Below are 19,801 nucleotides of genomic sequence, written 5' to 3'. Positions count from 1 at the left end.
AAGCCTGCCTTTCTGTTGGATGGCACTTGGCAGCAGCATTCACACAGTTGGGTGTTTTTGATACTGGGGATCAAACTCGGGACCCTGTGCTTGCCAGGCAGGCGGTGGCACCACTGAGCTACATCCCCGGCCCTCACATGTAGTTTTGATTATAGCTCATAAAGAGACTCAGGAAAGAGGACTCCAGAGCTGCTTCAGAAAGTGGCAAGAATGATGGGACGAATGTGCTTAAAGCAAGGGGTACAGGGGTACAGAGGGCTTCTAGGGGGATTCATGGCAATGTCTTTTACTGCAATAATTTTTTTTCTTAAACATTCACCGTAACCTTTGATCACACCCCTTGTGATGCAGCGCTCACTCCCCAGAAGGCAAACATCTGAAGCCATCTCCAAGTGCAGACCACAGGGCCAGCTCAGGCCAGGCCTAAGGGCCAGCTCCAGCCACAGCTACAGATGCACCAGCTCTACTGGATCCCGTCCCTAAGTGACCTCACAGTGTCTGTTGAGGTGCAGCAAGTGTAGCAAGTCATTGAATGGGTGTTTCACACGGCATTAGGGGCGCAAAGCCTCCTGGCTTTTTACATTCAAGTACTGCATGAGGAGGATGACCAAGGACCCCCTTCCCACTGCAGGCGTGAGCCTTGGCCCCAGCTCAAAGGGCTCCTGAAGACTGTGCCCCATGTGAGGAAAAGAGGGCCTCAGAATGGCAGTAGCAATCATGGGTAATGCTGCCACTGTTCCTTCAGGCCTGTCACCTCCTCCCCAGCTGCTGACACTGAGTGCAGCTCAGGGACCAGCTCCTAGGCCTCTGGGCAATGGCAGCTGCCATCTGTAAACAGCTCCAGCTGAAGAAACACTGGTGTGACCCAGAATCCAAGGAGCCAACACAGTGGGTTCTTCATCTCTCACCACACAGTAGTACAAAGAACATCAGGTCAGAAGCAGGAAAATGGGCTTGTTTTTTTGAGATGGGGGCACACCATGCTGCCCAAGCTGGCTTTGAACCTTAGACTCAATGATTTTCCCGCCTCAGCTGGGATAAAGGCTTTTTCTTGCTACTTCCAAGTCTGGAAAATAGCAAGCTTGACCTAGAACACAAAGCCCAGTTCCCAAAGCAGGAGCATCCTCTCCTGCACGCAGGTAGGGATGGGGCCTGGCCCAACACAAATGGAAGAGCCCCAGAGTCCCACAGAACACAAGGGAAGGGGTGCTTTTTGAAAAAACCACCTGAGCTTAGCCACTCACATTCCATGTGGCAGACATTTACTGACCCAGAAGACAGGAAACACTCAGAGGACCGCGCTAATAAAAAAGTTCATTTTCTTTTTCTTTTTTTGAGACAGGGTCTCACTACGTTGCCAAGGCTGGTTCAAGTAATGCTCCTGACTCAGCCTCCTGAATAGCTGGAACTACAAGCCTGCACCACCACGCCCAGCTTCAAGTTCATTTTTTTCACAAGTGAGAGCCACATGATAGACATATAAGTTGTGAATAAAAGTTAAGCTCATACCCTCTGTGCTTCTGGATCCCTAAAAAACTCTGCTGTAGCAAATGATGGAGCAAAACCTTGCTCTTGGGATGGGGATTTAGCTCAGTGGTTCTGGTGCCTGCCTCGCAAGCGCAAGGTCCTGAGTTCAATCCCCGGTACAAAAAAAAAACAACAAAAAAATCTTGCTCTGTTCTAACATGGCCCATGCCCTGCAGGCCCCCTCCATGTGGCAGGCAGGCAGCACAGAGAAAAGACAAAGACAGAGACCCCAAACAGAACCATGGCTGCCGATGCTGCTTCTTGTAGGCTGGGCAAGACTGGGTCTGATCTGGCATCAGCCCCGGCTCCAGCTCACACTCGGCCTGCAGAAGCCGTGCACTCACACAGCTCAGCAAGCGAAGGGCTGGCTATCACGACCTTCATCTCTACTGCTGCAGCCCCAAAGCTGCAGCCGGCAGCAGACACCCAAGGGGCAAGGCAGCTTCCAATAAAACTGTACAGTGAAATGGGTGGAAAACCTGCAGCCCTCACTCTGCTGTGGAATTCAGAGTGGTACAGTCATTCTGAAAGGATCTGGCAACTTCTCAAAGTAAAGAGTTACCACAAAACCCAGCACTCACAGCTATGCACCCCAAGAGAAATGAAAATATTCATGAACAACCTGTACATGAATATTAAATGCACGCCATGTAGTAGTTAAAGGTAACATACAGATGCACGAGCTACTACAGGGACGAACCCAGAGAGCACTGCACTGTGTGACAAGTCAGACGCAAAAGGTCACATTCATGATGCCATTTATACAAGATATCAAAATCACCGTTCCACTGAAACAAGAAGCACATTAGGGGGTGCCAGGGAGCAGCATGACTGCCCGTGGTATGAGGTTTCTACCACAGCAAGGAGAGGGCATGGAATTAAGACAGTGGTGGTCGCTGCACAACACTGTGTCTATAGTAAAAATCACTGCACTCTACACTGCAAAAGGGAGGATTTCACAGTGGGGGCAGGAAGGGAGAGGAAGGGAGGAAGAGAAGAAAGGAGAAAGAGAAAGAAAGGGAGAGAGAGGAAGGGAAAGGAAAGGAAAAAGAAAAGAAAAAAGAGGCGCAAAGCAAGGCTTCCATCTGCACTACTCAAGAGTTGCCCGAATGCCGGGGTGCCCTCCTCAGGACACCACAGGAATGCTTACTTTAAGGACGCTGCCATCCGCGTGTACTCAGGGGCTTTCTGGTCCACCTTCGCCATGCAGAGCCGCAATTTCTGAGAACAGAGCAAAGGTGAGTGCTGCTCCCAGGAGACATGAGGAAAGGGCTCCTTTTTCAAAACTGGGGTCTTTTCCTTATGGTTATCAATTTCCTAACTTAAGACCTACTTTCCATGCAAAAAGTCTTGCAGGAGGGAAAGAGACTGAGGGTGGAGCCAGAGCAGACTTCCTGTGAGCAGCAGGCCCACCAGGGCCCAACAGTGAGTCTGCCGAGACAGGAGGGCACCGTGATGCCAGGCAACCGCATGACAGGGCACAAGGCATCATCACCCTCCTCGGAACAGGGGAGCCATCACAGACTACACAGAGGGTGGAGGACAGCTAGCCTCAGTCTTGGGTCTGATTACCACCACACCAGGAGCTGAGTGCATGCTCCATGTAGTTCTAGAAACGGCTGTGGTGACCCAAGCACACTGCTCCTCTGCCTGACCATCTCTGGCTCTGGTGTCCCATCTACCTGATGCATCCCTGTGGCTGGTCCCCAGCCTGCAGGTCTGCCCTGGCCACAAGGGCCCAAGCTGTCTCATCACCCCTAACTTTCCTGAGGTACCATCTCTCAAAGCATGTGTCTGCTACAAGGTTCAGACAGAGGCGTATGGACTGGCTGAGAAGCGAGCACTCCCGGCCCAAGGCAGGGAATGTGCAACACCTCACAGGGCTCTCTCCACTGGGTAAGTCTCCCAGGACTCTCCAGCCCAGTATCCCCAACCCTCTAGCTCCTGCCTGGTCCATACAGCCCTTCCTCCTCTTCCCTGCTACTCTCCAGGGGGTGAGGAGAGGCAGGATGGGGCTTGTACCACACCCCAGGGTGGCTCTGCAACTCCCCAGGGCCCAAAAGGAATGCATGCAACTCAAGGGAACCCCAGCACTCCCCTGAGGGGCTGACGCAATCACCTCGTAGAGCCTGGTGATGGCAGGTGTGTGCTCCCGCTCGTCCATCTGCTGCTCCCTGCGTAACAGCGTGTCCTTGCAGTGCCTGCAGCAGCGGATGCGCTCATTCTCCTTCTCATCCAGCACAGAGCTCATGCTGCTCACACTGCCGATGCTGCCACGGCGTGAGCCATGCACACTGCCAGGAGACTGGTTGGGGCTGGTGTGGGTGCTCAGGGCATCCCTGCTGGCGCTGGTGAGCTTGTCTGCAAACACAGAGGGCACCCAGCTCTCCTCTGCCCTGGCCGCATGCTGAGTCCTGGGGTGTGACTGGGCGGGGCGGGGTGGGGGGAGTACTGAGACCAGGCTCCACCCTCCTGGGCTTCCTCAAGTATTGAGATCCTGAGGGCACCCCCAGGCTGGCCCTCTAGTCGTCCACTGCCTTCCCTGGCCCGGCCACCTGGCTCCTGCCTCCCACAGTGCAGCTCACAGTCCACATCCTCTGGGCAAACTGTCCTCTCTCAGGCCCCTTCTCTCCCAGTGTGACAGGAGCAATCCCAGATACCTGCAGCTCTTTAGGATGGAAACTTTCACCTGCACCCTGAACACAATTAGCAGGGCCACTGCAGGCAGCTGCCCAGGGAAATGTCAGCCAACAGCCCATGTCCTGAAAACGTGGCTTACATAGTCCCATGTGAGCCAGAAAGGAACGAGGTAAAGCAGTGGGGGTCAACACCACTGAGGATGGCCTGCCTCAGGCCCCATGCTGCCCCGAAGTCCAGGGCTACCCACATGTTCCGGAAGCTGGGAGGTGCAAGCAGCCTCTGACCAGCATGAATGCAGGTCATCATGCCAATCAGTCCAAAGGCTGCCTGCAGCTGCGCTCCCTGTGGCCCACACCCTTGCCCTGGGAGATGCAGAGTCCAGGGCTCTTAAAAGGTTACCTCCAGCTTGGTAGCCTCCAGTGCCCTCAGCGTCTCCTGCGTGAGGACACTGAGGGCTGCTGGTGACTTTCAGCCCAGAGGAAGGGACTTTAAGGTGCTCTTCCCAAAGCTCCCCTGCCACTTCCAGGCAGAGCTGACAGCTGCTCGGCCCCTCCTGGGTCTGGACTCATGCCCTGACCAAGCAGCTATTTATTTGGGAGTCCACAGTCCCCGCAGGCCCTGCACTCCTTGGAGCAGTGGGCAATGCCTTACAAAGGTGGGAAAACAACAGCCTGAGATACAGATCCATCTGTAGGCTGCTCTGTACAGGCCTTGAGCTACGTGTAGTTTTGTCATTTTTAGGAGGTTGTTAAAAAATAAGCACCATGGGCTGGGGATTTAGCTGAGTGGTGCTGCCACCTGCCTCACAAGCGGAAGGACCCAAGTTCGATCCCCAATACCAAAAACAAAAACACAAAAAACGGGGGCTGGGGATTTAGCTCAATGGTTCCGCCACCTGTCTTGTAAGCTCAAGGTCCCAAGTTCGATTCCCGGTACCAAAAAAACAAAAAACAAGCAGCAGCAGCAGCAGCAGCGGCAGCAGCAATGGCACAGAGACCCTCCAGCAGGCTTGCAGTATTTACTGACTGGTCCTTACCAAGAGAGCCTGCAGCCTGTCCCTGTCTCACGAATGCCTGGGCCAGGTGGGCTTCATGAGGCCAACAGTGGGCTTCCTGGGGACCCCATGGCATCAACTCCAGGGCCCTGCGGTACTGATGGTGACTGGCAAATGAGCTCGTCCCAACAGCAGATGCGGTCCCTGTCACCTACTTGCCAAGAGCAGGCTGATGAGCTCCATGCACTTCTTGCACATGATCGAGCCACAGAGGCGGCAGTGGTGGCGGCGGTTACGGATGCTGAACTTGCTCCCGCAGTCAGGACAGAAAGGGACGTCCTGGTCATTGACCCAAGGCACCACAGACTTTTCAATCGCTTTGGGAAGGACAAAATAAAATCACACACACACATACACACACATACACACCCACCATTTAAGAAAGATCCGGTGGTTAGGGAAACAGAAGGAACAGAAAGAACATGAACAAAGTTCTCTGGTTACCTCGGATCTTTGCAGACTCAGTGTTAGTTCTGTCAAATGCAGTGAGCTGGTGGGAGAAAAGAGGGCGAGGTGGTTAGCCAGGGACACCCCTCCCACACTTCATTGTTCATGCCGCAAGCAACACTCTGCACTTCTCAAGTTCTCAAGCCCTGTCTCCAGCTCAGCCCTGCAGCTTCCCATCTCCAGGCTCCTCCCTCCTCTGAACCCATGCCTCTTTCTCTTCATTACTCATGTCAGTAACAATCAGGCGGGCAAGGACGTAGTGCTATGAAAGCAGTGAGGAACTCTTCTTTCAGTCCTCCTACACAACAAAACCAGCCATGAGCGGGGCATGGCAGTACACTTACAAAGTGTAAGTGTGGTAGTACACTAAGTGCACTTTGAAAGGCTGAGGCAGGAGGACTGCAAGTTTGAGCCCAGCCTGGGCAGCTTAGCAGCTTAGTGAAACCCTGTCTCAAAAGATAAAGTAATGTCTGAGGAGCAGCTCAGCACAGAGGGCCTGGGCTCATTCCCCAAGACTGCACATGTTTCTGCCTAAGTTCACAAGAAGAGCTGTACTGTTTCTGCCATGCCCACCACACAATCCAGATTGTACTTAGCAACAACTTCCAGGGCAAGGTACAGCACAAATGTGGCACAGTGCTCACTGCAGGATAAGAGGGCCAGTGGAGGGTCCCCACGGTGCACACTGGCCCTGGCTGAGGACACAGCACAGACCTGGCCACCACTTTTCTATTCCCTATCAAATAACACCACATACTACACCCTGGAGTGACTGTGCCCAGGAAACCCCCAAAATTTGGAAAAGTTTTCTAGCAACCAGTGGCCTTCAGCATGGAAGAAAGAAGTGGGGGCTGGGCGCAGTTGTGTCACCTTGGTCACTCCCCCAGGAGAGCCAGCCCAGGCTGCACCTGTCCTCCACATCCCTGGCAGCCCTGCCAGTGTCAGATATACAAAACATACAGGCTACAAAATGTGGGACTTTCCCCCAGAAAACATGTACTTGAAGAAAAAAAGTGTTCTGAACAACAAAATTTACCTTCTCTAACCTGATTATTAATTTATTGACTTCAACAACATAGTGGTCAATTCTGGCAGCACGGTGTTTTTTGAATTCAGAAAGATGACTTCTCATGGTCCCTAGGAGGAGAGGGAAGGCAGGAGGTAAATGACCTGTCATTTTCCTGACAGAGCCTCTCGGCCTTACAGTTTATCCTCAGTGACTTCAAAAGCAAAACTTGTAGGGGTAGGGGAAGTGGGAGGGGTAGGGGAAAGGAAAGAAGGGAAAGGAAAAATTATGAGAAATGGAAAAAATGGAAACAAAGTCTTTGTAAATAGGGAAGGGTGGAGGGGTGAAGGAAGTACAGGGAATGGGGAAAAAATAAGAACCAAGATGCATCATGTAAAGGTACAAGTTCCCAAGAGAAATGTAAATGTGTTGTATACCTAAAATGTACCAATAAAAGGAGAAAAAAAGAAACTTGTAGAATTTTTGTGTTCTGCTGAAAACTGAAGAAGTCTGCTGACTTGCTAACCGTGGCCACTGGAGGCTTCCAGTACAGCAGACAGGGCCTGGGCTCTGGGGCCAGCCTGCACCCAAGCTGCAGCTCCGTACCCTATGACCTCAGACAAGTCACTCAGCCTCTGTGTGACCCAGGAGACTCAGCCTGAGATGTACAACCTTGCTTTCTACTTCATAGGGCTGTTGTGCAGGTTAAACAAAGTCCTTAAAACATGGACAGGTGCATGAATGTCTGTTAAATAAAAAGCCCAGTAACGTTACGGGATCAGTTTTTTATTCTCTCATTTTTCCGTACTTTCTAAAGTAGGTACGAAACAACCTTTAATTATAATAAAAACAATCTCGGTAAGGGCTCACAGATGCCCATGAGGCAGCCAGCTGAGCTGACACTTCCTCAGTCCAGCAGCCAAGACCAAGACAAAGGTCGCCCCAAAAATGCAATCATGTCACTCGTCACTTCAGTGGACCTGAAATACGCCCTGCTCTACCCCATCTCCTCCAGGAAACCAGCGCTCCCCTCTGACCTGTCAGCACCAGCCAGTTACGCATTCCTTGGGTCACAGTTGGTATTCATCACATACTATGCTTTTTAAAATGTTAAGTGGAAAAAATATTAATTGACAACTATATGTCACGTATATTTATTGTTACACATCTTTTGATGTGTAACACGGAATGGCTAAACCAAGCTCATCAATATGTCTTACCTCATTCACTGTGGTGAGAACAGTTCAGAATCTACTCTTAGCAAGTTTGAGGAATACACTGTTTTTCTAATGAGAGTCACCATGTTGTGCCATAGATCTCTCAAACTTAACCTCCTGTCTGAAATTTTATATCCTTTGACCAACATCTCCAAATGTTATATTCTTGACCATTCCTGTCTTTTCTTCTCTAACCATACTCTAAGAGCTAATTAAATTTTAGTTTAAATTTTTAATTAAATTTAGTTTAAATTTTTAAATTAAATTTTAGTTTAGAATTATTAGGTGTGATTATAAACATTAATTTCAATTTTTGATTTCCTTCGGGTGTTCAAATAGACAAGTTAATCAGAAAACCACACTGGTAACCTGACTTTGCCAATCTTGAAATAAACCATCACAAAGCCAGTAAGAGTCCACATGTGTGAAATTTCTCCTTCATGTTCCTAAGGGTCTTATATGTGTGACACATAACTAGTTACATACAGCAATATATTTAAAGCTACTTCTTCCCGAAATGATGAAATGTTTCCCCTCTCTAACACAGTGGACCCTGGGCAGCAGGGGCACAGAACACATGGAATGTAGCTAGGATGCAGCTGAGGAAAGGGCTGGGTTTTATTTCAGCATGACTTGGTTTCATGTGGACAGCAGATGGCTAGTAGCCATCACCACACACAAAAAAAGGTGAATTAATAACACTGCTTGGTGTGGTGGTGCACACCTGAGATCCCAGCACTCAGGAGCCTGAGCCAAGAGGATTGCCAAAGTTCAAGGCCAGTTTGGGCCACATAGCAAATTCAAGGCTAGCCTGGACTTCAAGGCGAGACCATCTCAAAAAACAAACAAACAGAGCTGGGGATTTAGCTCAGAGGTGCCGCGCCTGCCTTGTTAGTGCAAGGTCCTGAGTTCGATCCCTGGTACCACAAAAAAAGCAAGCAAAAACGAACAAACATGTGTGCATGCATATACATATATATATATATGTGTGTATATTTGGGGGGAGGGGGAAGGGAGGGAGTGGGAGAAGGTGCGGGGAGAACTGTGAAAGAACCCTTGTTTATCCGCTTCAAAGACAGAAAACATCTCACCGAGCTAGAGATGTAGCTCAGGGCAGAGTGCATGCTTACCACCCACAAGCTCCCCCATTAATGACTGCAATCATCCAGCAGTTAAAAGACATGTAAGACTGCAGAGTTCAACACAGTTAATAGCATGATCTTTTTGCCAATAGCTTCACTGAAACATAATTCACATACACACCATTTGCGACTTAAAGCATACGCTTCAAGGTTTTGGTGTACCGCAGGCTGAGCAACATCACAAGCAATTTTACAATGTATCCACACCTGACAGGATGATCCCCTTGAAAGCCAGCAGATGGTGCCACAGGAAGTAAGGAAGTATCTCAGTAAGTAGGCTGCCTCCCCAGGCCTCTCAACGCAGTTATGAGCAACAGCAGGGGACAGACTCACCCTGGAGGCCACACCCAGGTGCCAAGGCAGCCACAGAAAGCCTGAATCACAGCCACTTCTGCAGTTTAAGGTTGCATGGCCTGGGCAGGTCCCCTGGCACAAGAGGATGCAATGTGCTTGATACAGAGTGCATTAATGCAGGGCCCAATACAAGGGACGAAGCTCCTATTGGACGTGAGAGCCACGAGAAACTCAGCCCTTGGGTTCACCAATGCCTCCTTAGCCAACTCTGAAAACATCACCCAGAACACAGGAGGTGCTCAGTTCCTGTCTGTGGAGTGAATGCGCATGTCAACGAGAAAGAGTTTCTTACCAAGCTCCTGGGGCTCCCACATGTAAGGGTCAACCCCTCCATTGCTGAAGGATTCATATCCTGGAGCCCCTGGCTCTGCTTGCTCATCCCCTTCCCGTCTCAGCAACTTGTTCTTTGCTTTCTTAGCCTTCTGGAAAAGACCTTGAAAAACAACAAACAGGAAAAGTGAACCATCAACATCACCCAGTAAAAGGTCAAGGGAGTCAAGGGAAACATCAAACAACAAAGCCGATGAAATAATTATTCTTGTTAAAATGCACAAAAAGCTGTGTCAGCCTATAAGCCCAGCACTCCAGGAGGCTGAGGCTGGAGGATTGCAAGTTCAGGCCCAACGTGGGCAATTTAGTGACTTAGTGAGACCCTGTCTCAAAAAAAAAAATTTTTTTGTACCGGAGAACGAACTCAGGTCCTTGCACTTGTGGGGTAAGCGGTGAAACCACTGAGCTAAATCCCCAGCCCCTCCAAATTTTTTTTTAAGGGCCAGGGATGCAGCTCCATGCAAAGGAGCTGGGGTGGTTCAATTCCCAATACAATATGAAAAAAAAAAGGGGACAAGAAATATTTGGATCCCTGATAAAATGCAGTAGCAAGCACATGAATACCATATGGTAAGCAGCACTAGTCAGTATCAGCAGGAAGCAGGGCTCTGTGCTACATGCAAGCTAAAGGGCTGTTCATTACCAAACTTAAGAGATCAGCTGAATAGAGTGGTTAAGATCAAATTCAATGAGGGAACCAGGATAACGGAAGCATTTTTCTACGCCTTAAACCGAGTGGTAGTTATACACATTTTCAAAATTTATTGTCCACTTAGAAACTTCTCTATAAACAATACTGCAATGAAATAAAAGAATAAAAGTGGTTATGTTTGCTCCTCTGTTTCCTTGTGGGGCTGGGATTGGAGGGCTGGTGCATGCCTGGCGAGTGCCCCACTCCTGAGCTACACACGCAGCCTCTACGGCCTCCCCACAAGTCAAGTTCTGGACTGGGCAGCTCAATGGCAGAGTGCTTGCCTAGCCTATGTAAGGCCCCAGGTACCATCCCCAAAAGGTCCAACTCTACAGTATGAACTCATGAATAAATGGTTCTCATTTACCTCAGGATGGGATGCCGCCGCCGCCATCCCATGACCTTCGCCGGACACAGCTACCTTCTCTTCCACCTCTGCCTACCCACTTCCTGAGCACGTGAGAATATTTATAGAAAGCTGCAAGGAAGAGACCTAACCCCCAACATAACTCAAGCTTGGTAAAAAGAGAAAACGATGGGAGGCTGAGGCAGGAGGATCACAAGTTACAGGCCAGGCTGGGCAACTTAGTGATTTAGCAAGACCCTATCTTTATTTTTATTTTTTTGGTACCGGGGATAGAACTTAGGACCTTGCACTTGCAATGTAGGTGCAGTCCCAGCCCAATTCTATCTTTAAATAAACAAATTTTAAAAAGGAGTGGGGATGGAGCCCAATAAGAAGGCCCTGGGTTCAATTCTTAGTACCAGTGGAAAAAAGAGAAAATGAACATTTTCTGAATTGAGTCTTTGGATGTACCAGGCACAATGATGCCAAATACGTGATGCCAGTTCACACTCATTGTCTAAGGCAGCAACAGTCCTATGGACAACAGAGGAGGTCACATCGGAGTTGAGGGAACCTGCTTTCCCCTAGGTCACAGAGCCCAGGACAGCAGGGCTGGAAGTAGATGGCTCCCCCCTGTGAAATGAGGCTCAGCTCACCCCAGCCAGCCAGGGTCAGCCCTGCACCTCCACAGACTGAGGGTCCCACCTGCCCCACTGAAGGGGGACAACTGCCACTGAAACTGAAGAGTAGGTCGCTGGCAGGGAAAAAGCACTTCCAGTCCCAAGCTCCTCTCTTCCTAGTGGCCTTAAGTCCCAGGTATCTACCACAGGATCTAACAGAAAATCTCAGATTTCATATGAAACAGTGTTGTTACCATGACATTTAACAGACCAGTACTTCACAAAATTCTCCTGATGTTTGTCCCTTCAGTAATGTCAGAAATCCCCCAGGGCTTTCAAGAGTGGGGCAGGGGGACAGACGCAGACTTGGGGGTGCTGCGGGCAAGAGCCAGGCAGAGGAGGGAGATTTGTCAGTTACCAGCAGTTACATTCTTCAATTATTTGTCACTTGGAGGGCTTCTTCCGACAGGAAAAACACCACAGCTAATGGACATCCTTTACAATGCTTGCAAACTAGTTGCTTCTTGAGCAACAGTGAGAAGAAACCACCTCATGTGAACAAAGCAGCGGACAGGAAACTGGAGTCAGCAAACAATACTTCATTTCTGCAAACACAACTAGATGGTGGCGAGTCACAGGCCATCTATGCCAGTCAACCATGTCACTCGACGGAAACAGTACCACACCCTGCCGAGTGGTGTAGCCCTTCCAGAGGTGGCCACAAGAGCCAACCATGCAATCTTAAAAACACAAACCAGAGCTACAGCTGGTTATTAACTGCCTTTTCTTTTACCTACTGTAAATGAAGCTGAATCCAGACTGGGCTCCAACCCACAGCTCACTTTTCAAGCATGATTAGTTTATCTTTCTTTTTAAAACTTCCTCTTAAACCTGACACTAAGGTTTATTCTTTTGGTTTTTAACTTCTTAGTTGTCTAAAAATATGAATCCAGGGCTGGGGATTTAGCTCAGTGGTTCTGCCGCCTGCCTCGAAAGCACAAGGACCTGAGTTCAATCCCTGGTACCAAAAAAAATATATATATGAATGCATAGAATTTCAAAAGACCAAAATACCAAATGGAAACATGATCTGATTTTGAAAGGGTTTTTCAAAAAAATCTTTGATGTCAAACTCTAGAACTTTACTTTCCTAGCTGGGCATGGTAGCCCACATCTATAAGCCCAGCACTTGGGAGGCTGAGGCAGGAGGATCACCATGAGTTTGAGGCCAGCTTAGGCTACATACCGAGGATCCCTGTCTCAAACAAAACAAAGATAAAACAAAGACAACAACAAAAAAACTCCTTTACTTTACTGATTCTGAAACCAGAAAATTCTGACATAAAATTCCTTCCTAACTAAAGAAATGACCATTAGTCCTAAAGGAATGCTTAACTCAAATTTCTTAGTTCTTTTCAGGCAGAAATGGAGGGAAAAAACAAGAGGGCCTTTCTGTTTGTTTTTGTGGTACAGGACCAGGCCCAGGGCTTCAGGCACGTACTGAGATATGCTCCCAGCCCCTCAAGAGGAGCTTCAAGCTTCTTTCACAAAGAACAAAATGTCCACTCTATGTCATACTCTCTGAATAGATTTCTCTATTCCTTAAATTATCTCAAGCATCTGTCCTCTTCAAACAGGGCCATGGGAGGAACCTGACGGCCTTCTCTACCTCCATAACTGGGGAACCGGCATGACCAGTCTCAGGAATGGCATGGCATATGACTCAGCTTGGTAGAGCCAGGGAAGAAGCCCTTTCACTGTCCAAAGAACACAGCGGGGCCGGGGATTTAGCTCACTGGTTCCGGCGCCTGCCTTGCAAGTGCAAGGTCCCGAGTTCAATCCCCAGTACCAAAAAAAAGAACACAGGGCCTTTCCTCATCAGTAATGCACTGTGGCACTGCGGAAAGAGTGGCAGTGGAGGTAAAGGGACAGAGGATTTGGGTCCCAGGCCAAGCTCTGCCAGTCCCATGTGACCCTAGATAAGTTACCAAACATCTCTTGAGCCTCTATATGAGATCAGTCACCTTCCTTCAGACTTGTTGAAATAACACGTATGGGAAAGAAATTGTAAAAATTGTAAAGCACGGTGCTGTTTTTATTCCTCCTAAAAGTGACAGCTCTGCTCTAACCTCTATGGCCAGGAGGAACCTTGATTATGACAGCTCTTGGGGCTTTGAAAATGTCTGCCTCTCTCACATGTTTAGGGGTAAGTTATAACTGTTAATGTTTTTATTAACACTCTTTTTCCCTTGAACTGAGAACTGAGACACGGAGTAGAACTCCAGGGACAGATACCTGATTCTAAGGTGCATGTGACTCACATGTTTGAAAGCCAGAGCCCACTTGGCAATACACCTAGCATCATTCCTTTCTCTCTAGCTAGTAAAGATTATGAACACAGCACCCGGTCCCTCCACATCTTCACAGCTTTTTGAAAGGCTGTCAGGTACAAGCAAGTAAGCTAAGTAACTAGAAAAAGCAGGTTCCTGAGGAGCAGCGACTCATTTGAGAATCAGAACTCGAAATCCAGGAAACATATTATGTACCGTCAAAATCACCTTTGAAAAATTCTTTCTGTAACTCTCCAGAGTTACAAAAGCTCAAAATCCAAGGTCTAAAGTTTTTGGGTTGTTTGGGGTTTTTTTGGGTTTTGGGGTTTTTTTTCAACTATGACCTTCCTTTTCCAGGCTGGAGAGGGCAAGGTCCAGTTGGGAAAGGAAGGATGGATGGTGAAGGGCTTGAATTTGTGACACACAAATCACAGCATACAAAAGCATCCTTGTCCAAACCTTGGAAGCAAGAAAACTCGAACAATCCAGCAAGGGACAGCAAGTCACTATGACTGCAGCTACTCCACTCAAAGCCAGGCTCTGCTTCACACTGTGACTTGAGGCCAGTTATCTCATCTCTGTGTCTGATACCCTTATCAGCAAAATGGTGCTCATGGTCACACAGCCGGGGGAACATTCAGAGAAATGTGCAGGGAGACTCTGAACACTGGCTGGCACATAGACAGCATAGGATGGCTGTTGGCTACTATTATCACTATCACATCCTGGTGCACCACGGAGTCCCACAGAAACCATCCCATGAATCAGCACCCTCAGAGACAGAACGGGATAAGCCAGGAACCTGCTCTTACTTTTAATCTGCCCTTTGACATCACGGTCTTCCCCCGAGTGCTCCTCCTCATAATGTGACTGCAGCTGGTAGAAAGACTGCAGGTCCTTCAAGCACAGGGGGCAGAGGAAGCCCTCTCTCACATCCCCTGGGTCATCCAGCGAAGCCATGGCAGTGTGCTCTCAATTCCAGGAATACAGGGTCCTCATGCCAACAGTCAGCTTGATTCCTCCTCAGACCAGGGCTGCCAGAATGTCAGCTGATCCAAGCAGCACACAGGGGTCAAAGAAGTGGCGTCACAGCCCTTGGTGAGGTTTCCTCTCTGTAGCAGAAAGAACTATAAGAAAGAAGGAAAAGCCAATCAGGCACATTAGTGAAAACCAAGAATCTTCTTTATTCTTCTCACAATTCAACAAGGCACATGTTGTATGTTCACTGGCAGTCTGCAGAAAAAAACTGTTTCCTATACCCTTAGACCAGGACACAAAATCCAGAACATGAGACCTTACAGGTCCCCTGCTCGATGTGGAAAGCACATCCTGCAAACGAGACCTGATGGTACTGCTCTCACGTTCATTCCAAATGATCAAACTTTATCATTTCTATGCCACTTAAGGAAACATCTGATGTACTTATCAAAAAGTGCAAGTTTGGGCCAGAGATTTAGCTCAGTAGTGCCACGCCTGCCTCACAAGTGCAAGGTCCTGAGTTTGATCCCCTGTATTGGAAAAAGAAAAAAAAAGTGCAAGTTTTACTTGACCTCCTACCTTGATCACTTATTCAACCACATACTATATTGAGCCAAACTTGAAACTTGTAAGGCATATGTGTTAAAAATGAGATGAAAAAGATAAGTGTCTGACAACGCACACACACAAAACTAAAACAAAACAAAAACCTCAACCACAGTTTAAGGAAAAACATTAGAAACCCAGTGGTCAGAAAGGAAAACCATCTAGGTGCAGTGGTTTGTGCCTGCGGTCCCACCTACCAGGGAGGCAGAGACAAGAGGTTGCCTGGGCAATACAGCAAGACTGTCTCTTCACAAATAGTAAATAAGAGAAAGTATTTGCAGAATACCTAGTCTCCAACCAGCTTACTGCATTTAATAAACCAGTGACAGCTGAACAGCAAGCCTAAAGTTCTCATTGCTTCAAAAATAAAAGTTAAATTCCATTTTCTGTCTTACCGGCAAAATCACTTCCAATGTCACCTCAGAAGGACTCCCAGCCATAAAGAGAATTCAGACAGAGCTGGAGGAACTTCTCCCCCATGAAGCTAGGACCAAAATCAGTGGAGCACCTGTGACCTTCGGCTGGGGATGCCCTGGTGGGCAATGAGAACACCCCGTTCTCAAAGTTGAGGGTGGCAGCAACTCGGAAAATAAACAAAGGAGACACTGGCCTGTTTTTCCCTCTAGTTAAGAAACTCAGTGACCACATCCACACAGATCCCAGCCGTTGTCCCAGCTTATCACTGAAACTACACCTCCAAGTCCTATCTGTCCTCTCTACAGATAGCTGTGGCCAGTAGCCTCCTTCATGCTCCATGACCCTCTCCAAGGAGGTCCAAACCTCAGCTCCTCCGAACCAGCTCTTATTCAAGGCTGTGTCCAGCGAGAGGCATTTATCTTGGTGTGCATTACATGCACACACGTGAAGGGATTAAGTCGTACAAGCCTAAGAGCTGTGAGGGCATAGACGATGTCCTTCCCAGCACCACACACCAGGGCTTAGCACTGTGCCTGGCACACACAACCAAGAACCGTAATAAAGCTCCACGATCCGGCAGCGGCAGCACAGGACCACTCGGGAGGCTGAGGCAGGAGAATCACAAATTGGAGGGCAGCCAGGGCAACTTGGCTAGACTGCCTCAAAATAAAAAGGGTTGGGGGTGAAGCTCAGTGTGAAGGCCCTGGTTTCGTCCCCAATACCAAAAGAAAAAAAATCCATGAATGAATGAACCCTAAATCGTAACAATCAGTATGCACTATACAGAACCTTAGCCACCCGTCACCCCCAGGCGCACCAGCGAGCCTCAGAGCTACGGCGTCCCGAGATGTCCCGGGGACACCGCCCGCCACCGAGACCCGGCCGCAAGGATACGCGACGAGGCGGACCAGGCGGGGGACTGACGACACCGCCCGCCGCGGACCGCAAGGTACCCCGCGCACGAACGTCCCGCCCGCCAGCGCCGCTCGGCTGCATCCACCACCGCCTGCCGCACATCGCGACCACGCGCGGACACCGGAACGCGCCACCCCGCTCCGGAGCGAGCCCCCGAGAGCCGGCCCTCGGTACCAAATCGGCTGCGGGCCCGCAGCCTGATCTTGTCGAGGGCCTGGACTCTGGGCCTGCGGGGCTCCTCATCCAGCCGTAGCCGCCATGTCCATCGGCTGCTTGGCGCTCGGCAGGCGCGCCTGCGGAACAGGAAAGGAGACTGACAGACGCCAGCCGAGCGCCGAGCACGCGAGCTCCCGAGGGGGAAGGGCCATGCGAGGTCCGCGCAGGCGCCTTGGGAAAGGGGCAGGTCGCGTAAGGGGCGGGGCTTCCGGCGCTCCGCCTTTTAGAGGCCGCACCAGCTGTGTCTGTCTAAGCGGCTGTCCCGGCAGGGAAACTGAGCCCCAACACCCGGTGGCTCTTCACCAGTGTGCGCAAAGCTGCAGCCCATCCTCTGCCGCACCACCACAGTCTGAATACTCCAGGAGTCCCCTCCCAGGAGCCAGACAGCTTGGGACCCGGCAGCAGAACTGGGAGAGGCGGGGGTCGCCCTCACAGGATGGGCGAGACAGAACAGGGAAGGTCTCACGCCTCGGGGTAGCCGGGGGGCTGGGAGGGGCTGGGCCCCTACCCTAACCCTACCTCTAACCCTAACCCTAACTCTAGATCTAACTCTGAACTTACTGCAGGCCATCACCCGACCCATTACCAGCCCCTAACCATTACCATAACCCTAAACCTAACTCTAGCTCTAACCCTAAATTTAATGCAACCATAACCTTAACCCTTGCCCTAACCCTAGCCCTAAACATTACTCTAATCCTAGCCCTAAGCTTTAACCCTAACCTTACCCCACGGCCTCCCCCCTCCACCCCGGCCTTTGAGGGTGTGGGGCTTGCGGCCTGGAGAGCGTGGAGTTTGATGGGGCGGTAGCTGGAGAAAGGGAGTGGAGCTGGAGGGTCCAGAGGCCAGAGGAAACCAGGGCCTCACGTATGCGGGGCACATACTGTACCACTGAGCAACATCTCCTCTTCCTCCTCCCGCCTCTTTTTTTTGGGGAGACAGAGTCTTGCTATGTAGTTCAGGCTGGACTTGAACTTCACTATGTAGGCCAGGCTGGCCTCGAACTCGCAGAGATCCTCCTGCTTCAGTCTCCCGAGTACTGGGATCACAAGTATGCGCCACTACTCCCAGAACATGTGTATATTTTCTCAAAAATACCTAACACAAAAATAGAGACACTTGGGAGGAGATTGGAAACTCTGAGCAGCTGAGCGGGGACTCCCTTCTCCCCAGTGTCCCTGGCTCCCCATCCGGTTAGGGCAGAGCCTCGAGGAGCCAGACGACCAACAGGGGGCGCCGCAGGCCGCCTACGAGCCAGAGCGGGTCACGGTCCCCACGGCTGGGCTCACAGAGGCCACCTCTGCGGTGTCCTCCCACGCTTGCCCTGGGCCGCCTGGGTCTCAGGATCCTCTTCTTACAAGGTCAGGGCCGCCCTAATAACTTCACTTTATTTTGTTTTGCAGCACTGGGGATTGGACCCAGAGCCTTTGCAATGATCTGCACCCCCAACCTTTTTTGTTTTGAGAGAGGCTCAGGGCAAATTGCTTAGGCTAAATTAAAACTTCGATCCTCCTGCCACAGCCTCCCACACTGTCAGGACAATAACTTCATCTTAATTAACTCTTACAAAAGATGCCATCTCCAAGACACCAGGGTTTAGCTCAGTGGCTCTGGCGCCTGCCTCACAAGTGTAAGGACCTGAGTTTGATCCCCAGTACAAAAAAAAAAAAATAAGACACCATCTCCAAACAGTACCACGGTCTGATGTAGGGAACAGAGGAAGGGGACGTTACCAGAACCTCTGCAGTGAGTCCTGGTCTCCTGCGAGCCACGGCAGCACACGGCGAATTACAGGAAAGGTAGGAAAATGAGGCTGAGAAGCAGCTGAGCTTTGGGTCTGATCAGTGCTGCTCTGGGCGGCAAAGACAAAGACCCCCCTAGCTTTCAGCACCTTTTATTCAGTACATGGGGAAACAAATGTAACAAGTGAAATGCAGAGTTCAGTACTTCACATTGGGATAAACAACGTGTAACAAAAGGCTGGGGGGCAGTGGAAATCTAAGAACCATGAGGAACTATGCAGATGAAGATTTGGTTCCTCCCCGGCATCTCCCACAGGTGTGGTCTTGTCCTGGAGATTACAGCCTCCCGGGATCACAGAGGTCTCAGTTGTGACCAGAGGCCAAAATGCAATTATGTCTGGAATGTCATGGCTGGCCTGTAGGCAGGAGAACTAGGCCTACTCAAATGATTTTTCCCTAGAATTATGTAGCATTGCTCCCAACAGTCTGAGGTTTGATATGAATTTAGGGGACACTACCTAACCCATAGCTGATGGAAACCAGTGTCACGGAGCTCTGCTTTCATGAGGATGATGGCCTCAAGGGGCAAGTGTTGGTGGGCACTGCTCTGCACAGGGGACCCTGAGGCTCAGGAGGAGGAGACAGGTCATTCTCCATGCCTGTCCTGGGTGTGTCCCTGCAGGCTTGGGCTGGAAAGTCAGTGCCCCTCTGAACAAGCTGACAAGAAGATCAGGGGCCCTCGAGGTTCAGTGGAGGCCAGGGACAGTGACACACCTATGTTGTCCCAGCACTCCAGAGGCTGAGGCAAGAGGATGGTGAAGTCGAGGCCATCTGGGCTGTGCAGTGAAGCCTTGTCTCATAACAAAAGTAAAGCTCACTGGTTGGTGCTTGGAACTGTGACCCTTGAACTGGGGACCCGGGGCATACTTCCCAGAGCCTCTTGTGCCATTTCTGGTCTGCCTCTCTTCTCCTAACCCTTCCAGGCCTGGGGAACTCCTGCTCAAACCTTAGGACCCATTTTAAAGGTCTGATGTTCTAGATCTTCCCAGACATAGGTACTTCGGTTATAAACACATTCTTTCCTGACCTCTCACCCCACAAGACTCCAAACTGTTGCAAGAAGGAGCCCTGCTGGGATGGCCATGTCCTGCCACCGAGAATGTGACCCACCAGTTTCTTAACATCTCTGTACACCAGTTTCCTTGGCTGTAAAGGGACAGCAG

At 50.0% G+C, this 19,801-nt stretch overlaps 1 protein-coding gene across 3 annotated transcripts in view; it reads right to left on the bottom strand.

Moving 5' to 3' along the window:
• Rbsn (rabenosyn, RAB effector) overlaps positions 1–16,957 on the bottom strand; it is a 31,777-nt gene extending 14,820 nt beyond the window's left edge. For 2 of the 3 annotated variants that reach the window (XR_015445670.1, XM_004870467.3), the window contains exons 1-8: positions 16,795–16,957; positions 14,517–14,833; positions 9,680–9,820; positions 6,705–6,805; positions 5,666–5,711; positions 5,377–5,538; positions 3,647–3,888; positions 2,678–2,748 (exon numbers count right to left, since the gene is read on the bottom strand). Coding sequence is in view for 2 of the 3 variants with exons in the window: in XM_004870467.3 (XP_004870524.1) it covers positions 2,678–2,748; positions 3,647–3,888; positions 5,377–5,538; positions 5,666–5,711; positions 6,705–6,805; positions 9,680–9,820; positions 14,517–14,664 (911 nt within the window). In the remaining variant the exon portion in view is untranslated. Of the gene's footprint in view, positions 1–2,677; positions 2,749–3,646; positions 3,889–5,376; positions 5,539–5,665; positions 5,712–6,704; positions 6,806–9,679; positions 9,821–14,516; positions 14,834–16,794 lie in introns of those variants that run through there. The other variant, XM_013067732.3, reaches the window with a different exon arrangement.
• Positions 16,958–19,801: the final 2,844 nt, after the last annotated feature.

This window comes from Heterocephalus glaber, unplaced genomic scaffold, assembly GCF_053883595.1.
Source record: "Heterocephalus glaber isolate CG9 unplaced genomic scaffold, H.glaber_assembly_v1.0 deba00001615, whole genome shotgun sequence".
NCBI classification, from domain to species: Eukaryota; Metazoa; Chordata; class Mammalia; order Rodentia; family Bathyergidae; genus Heterocephalus; species Heterocephalus glaber.
This window is presented reverse-complemented; position numbering and strand designations above follow the sequence as displayed.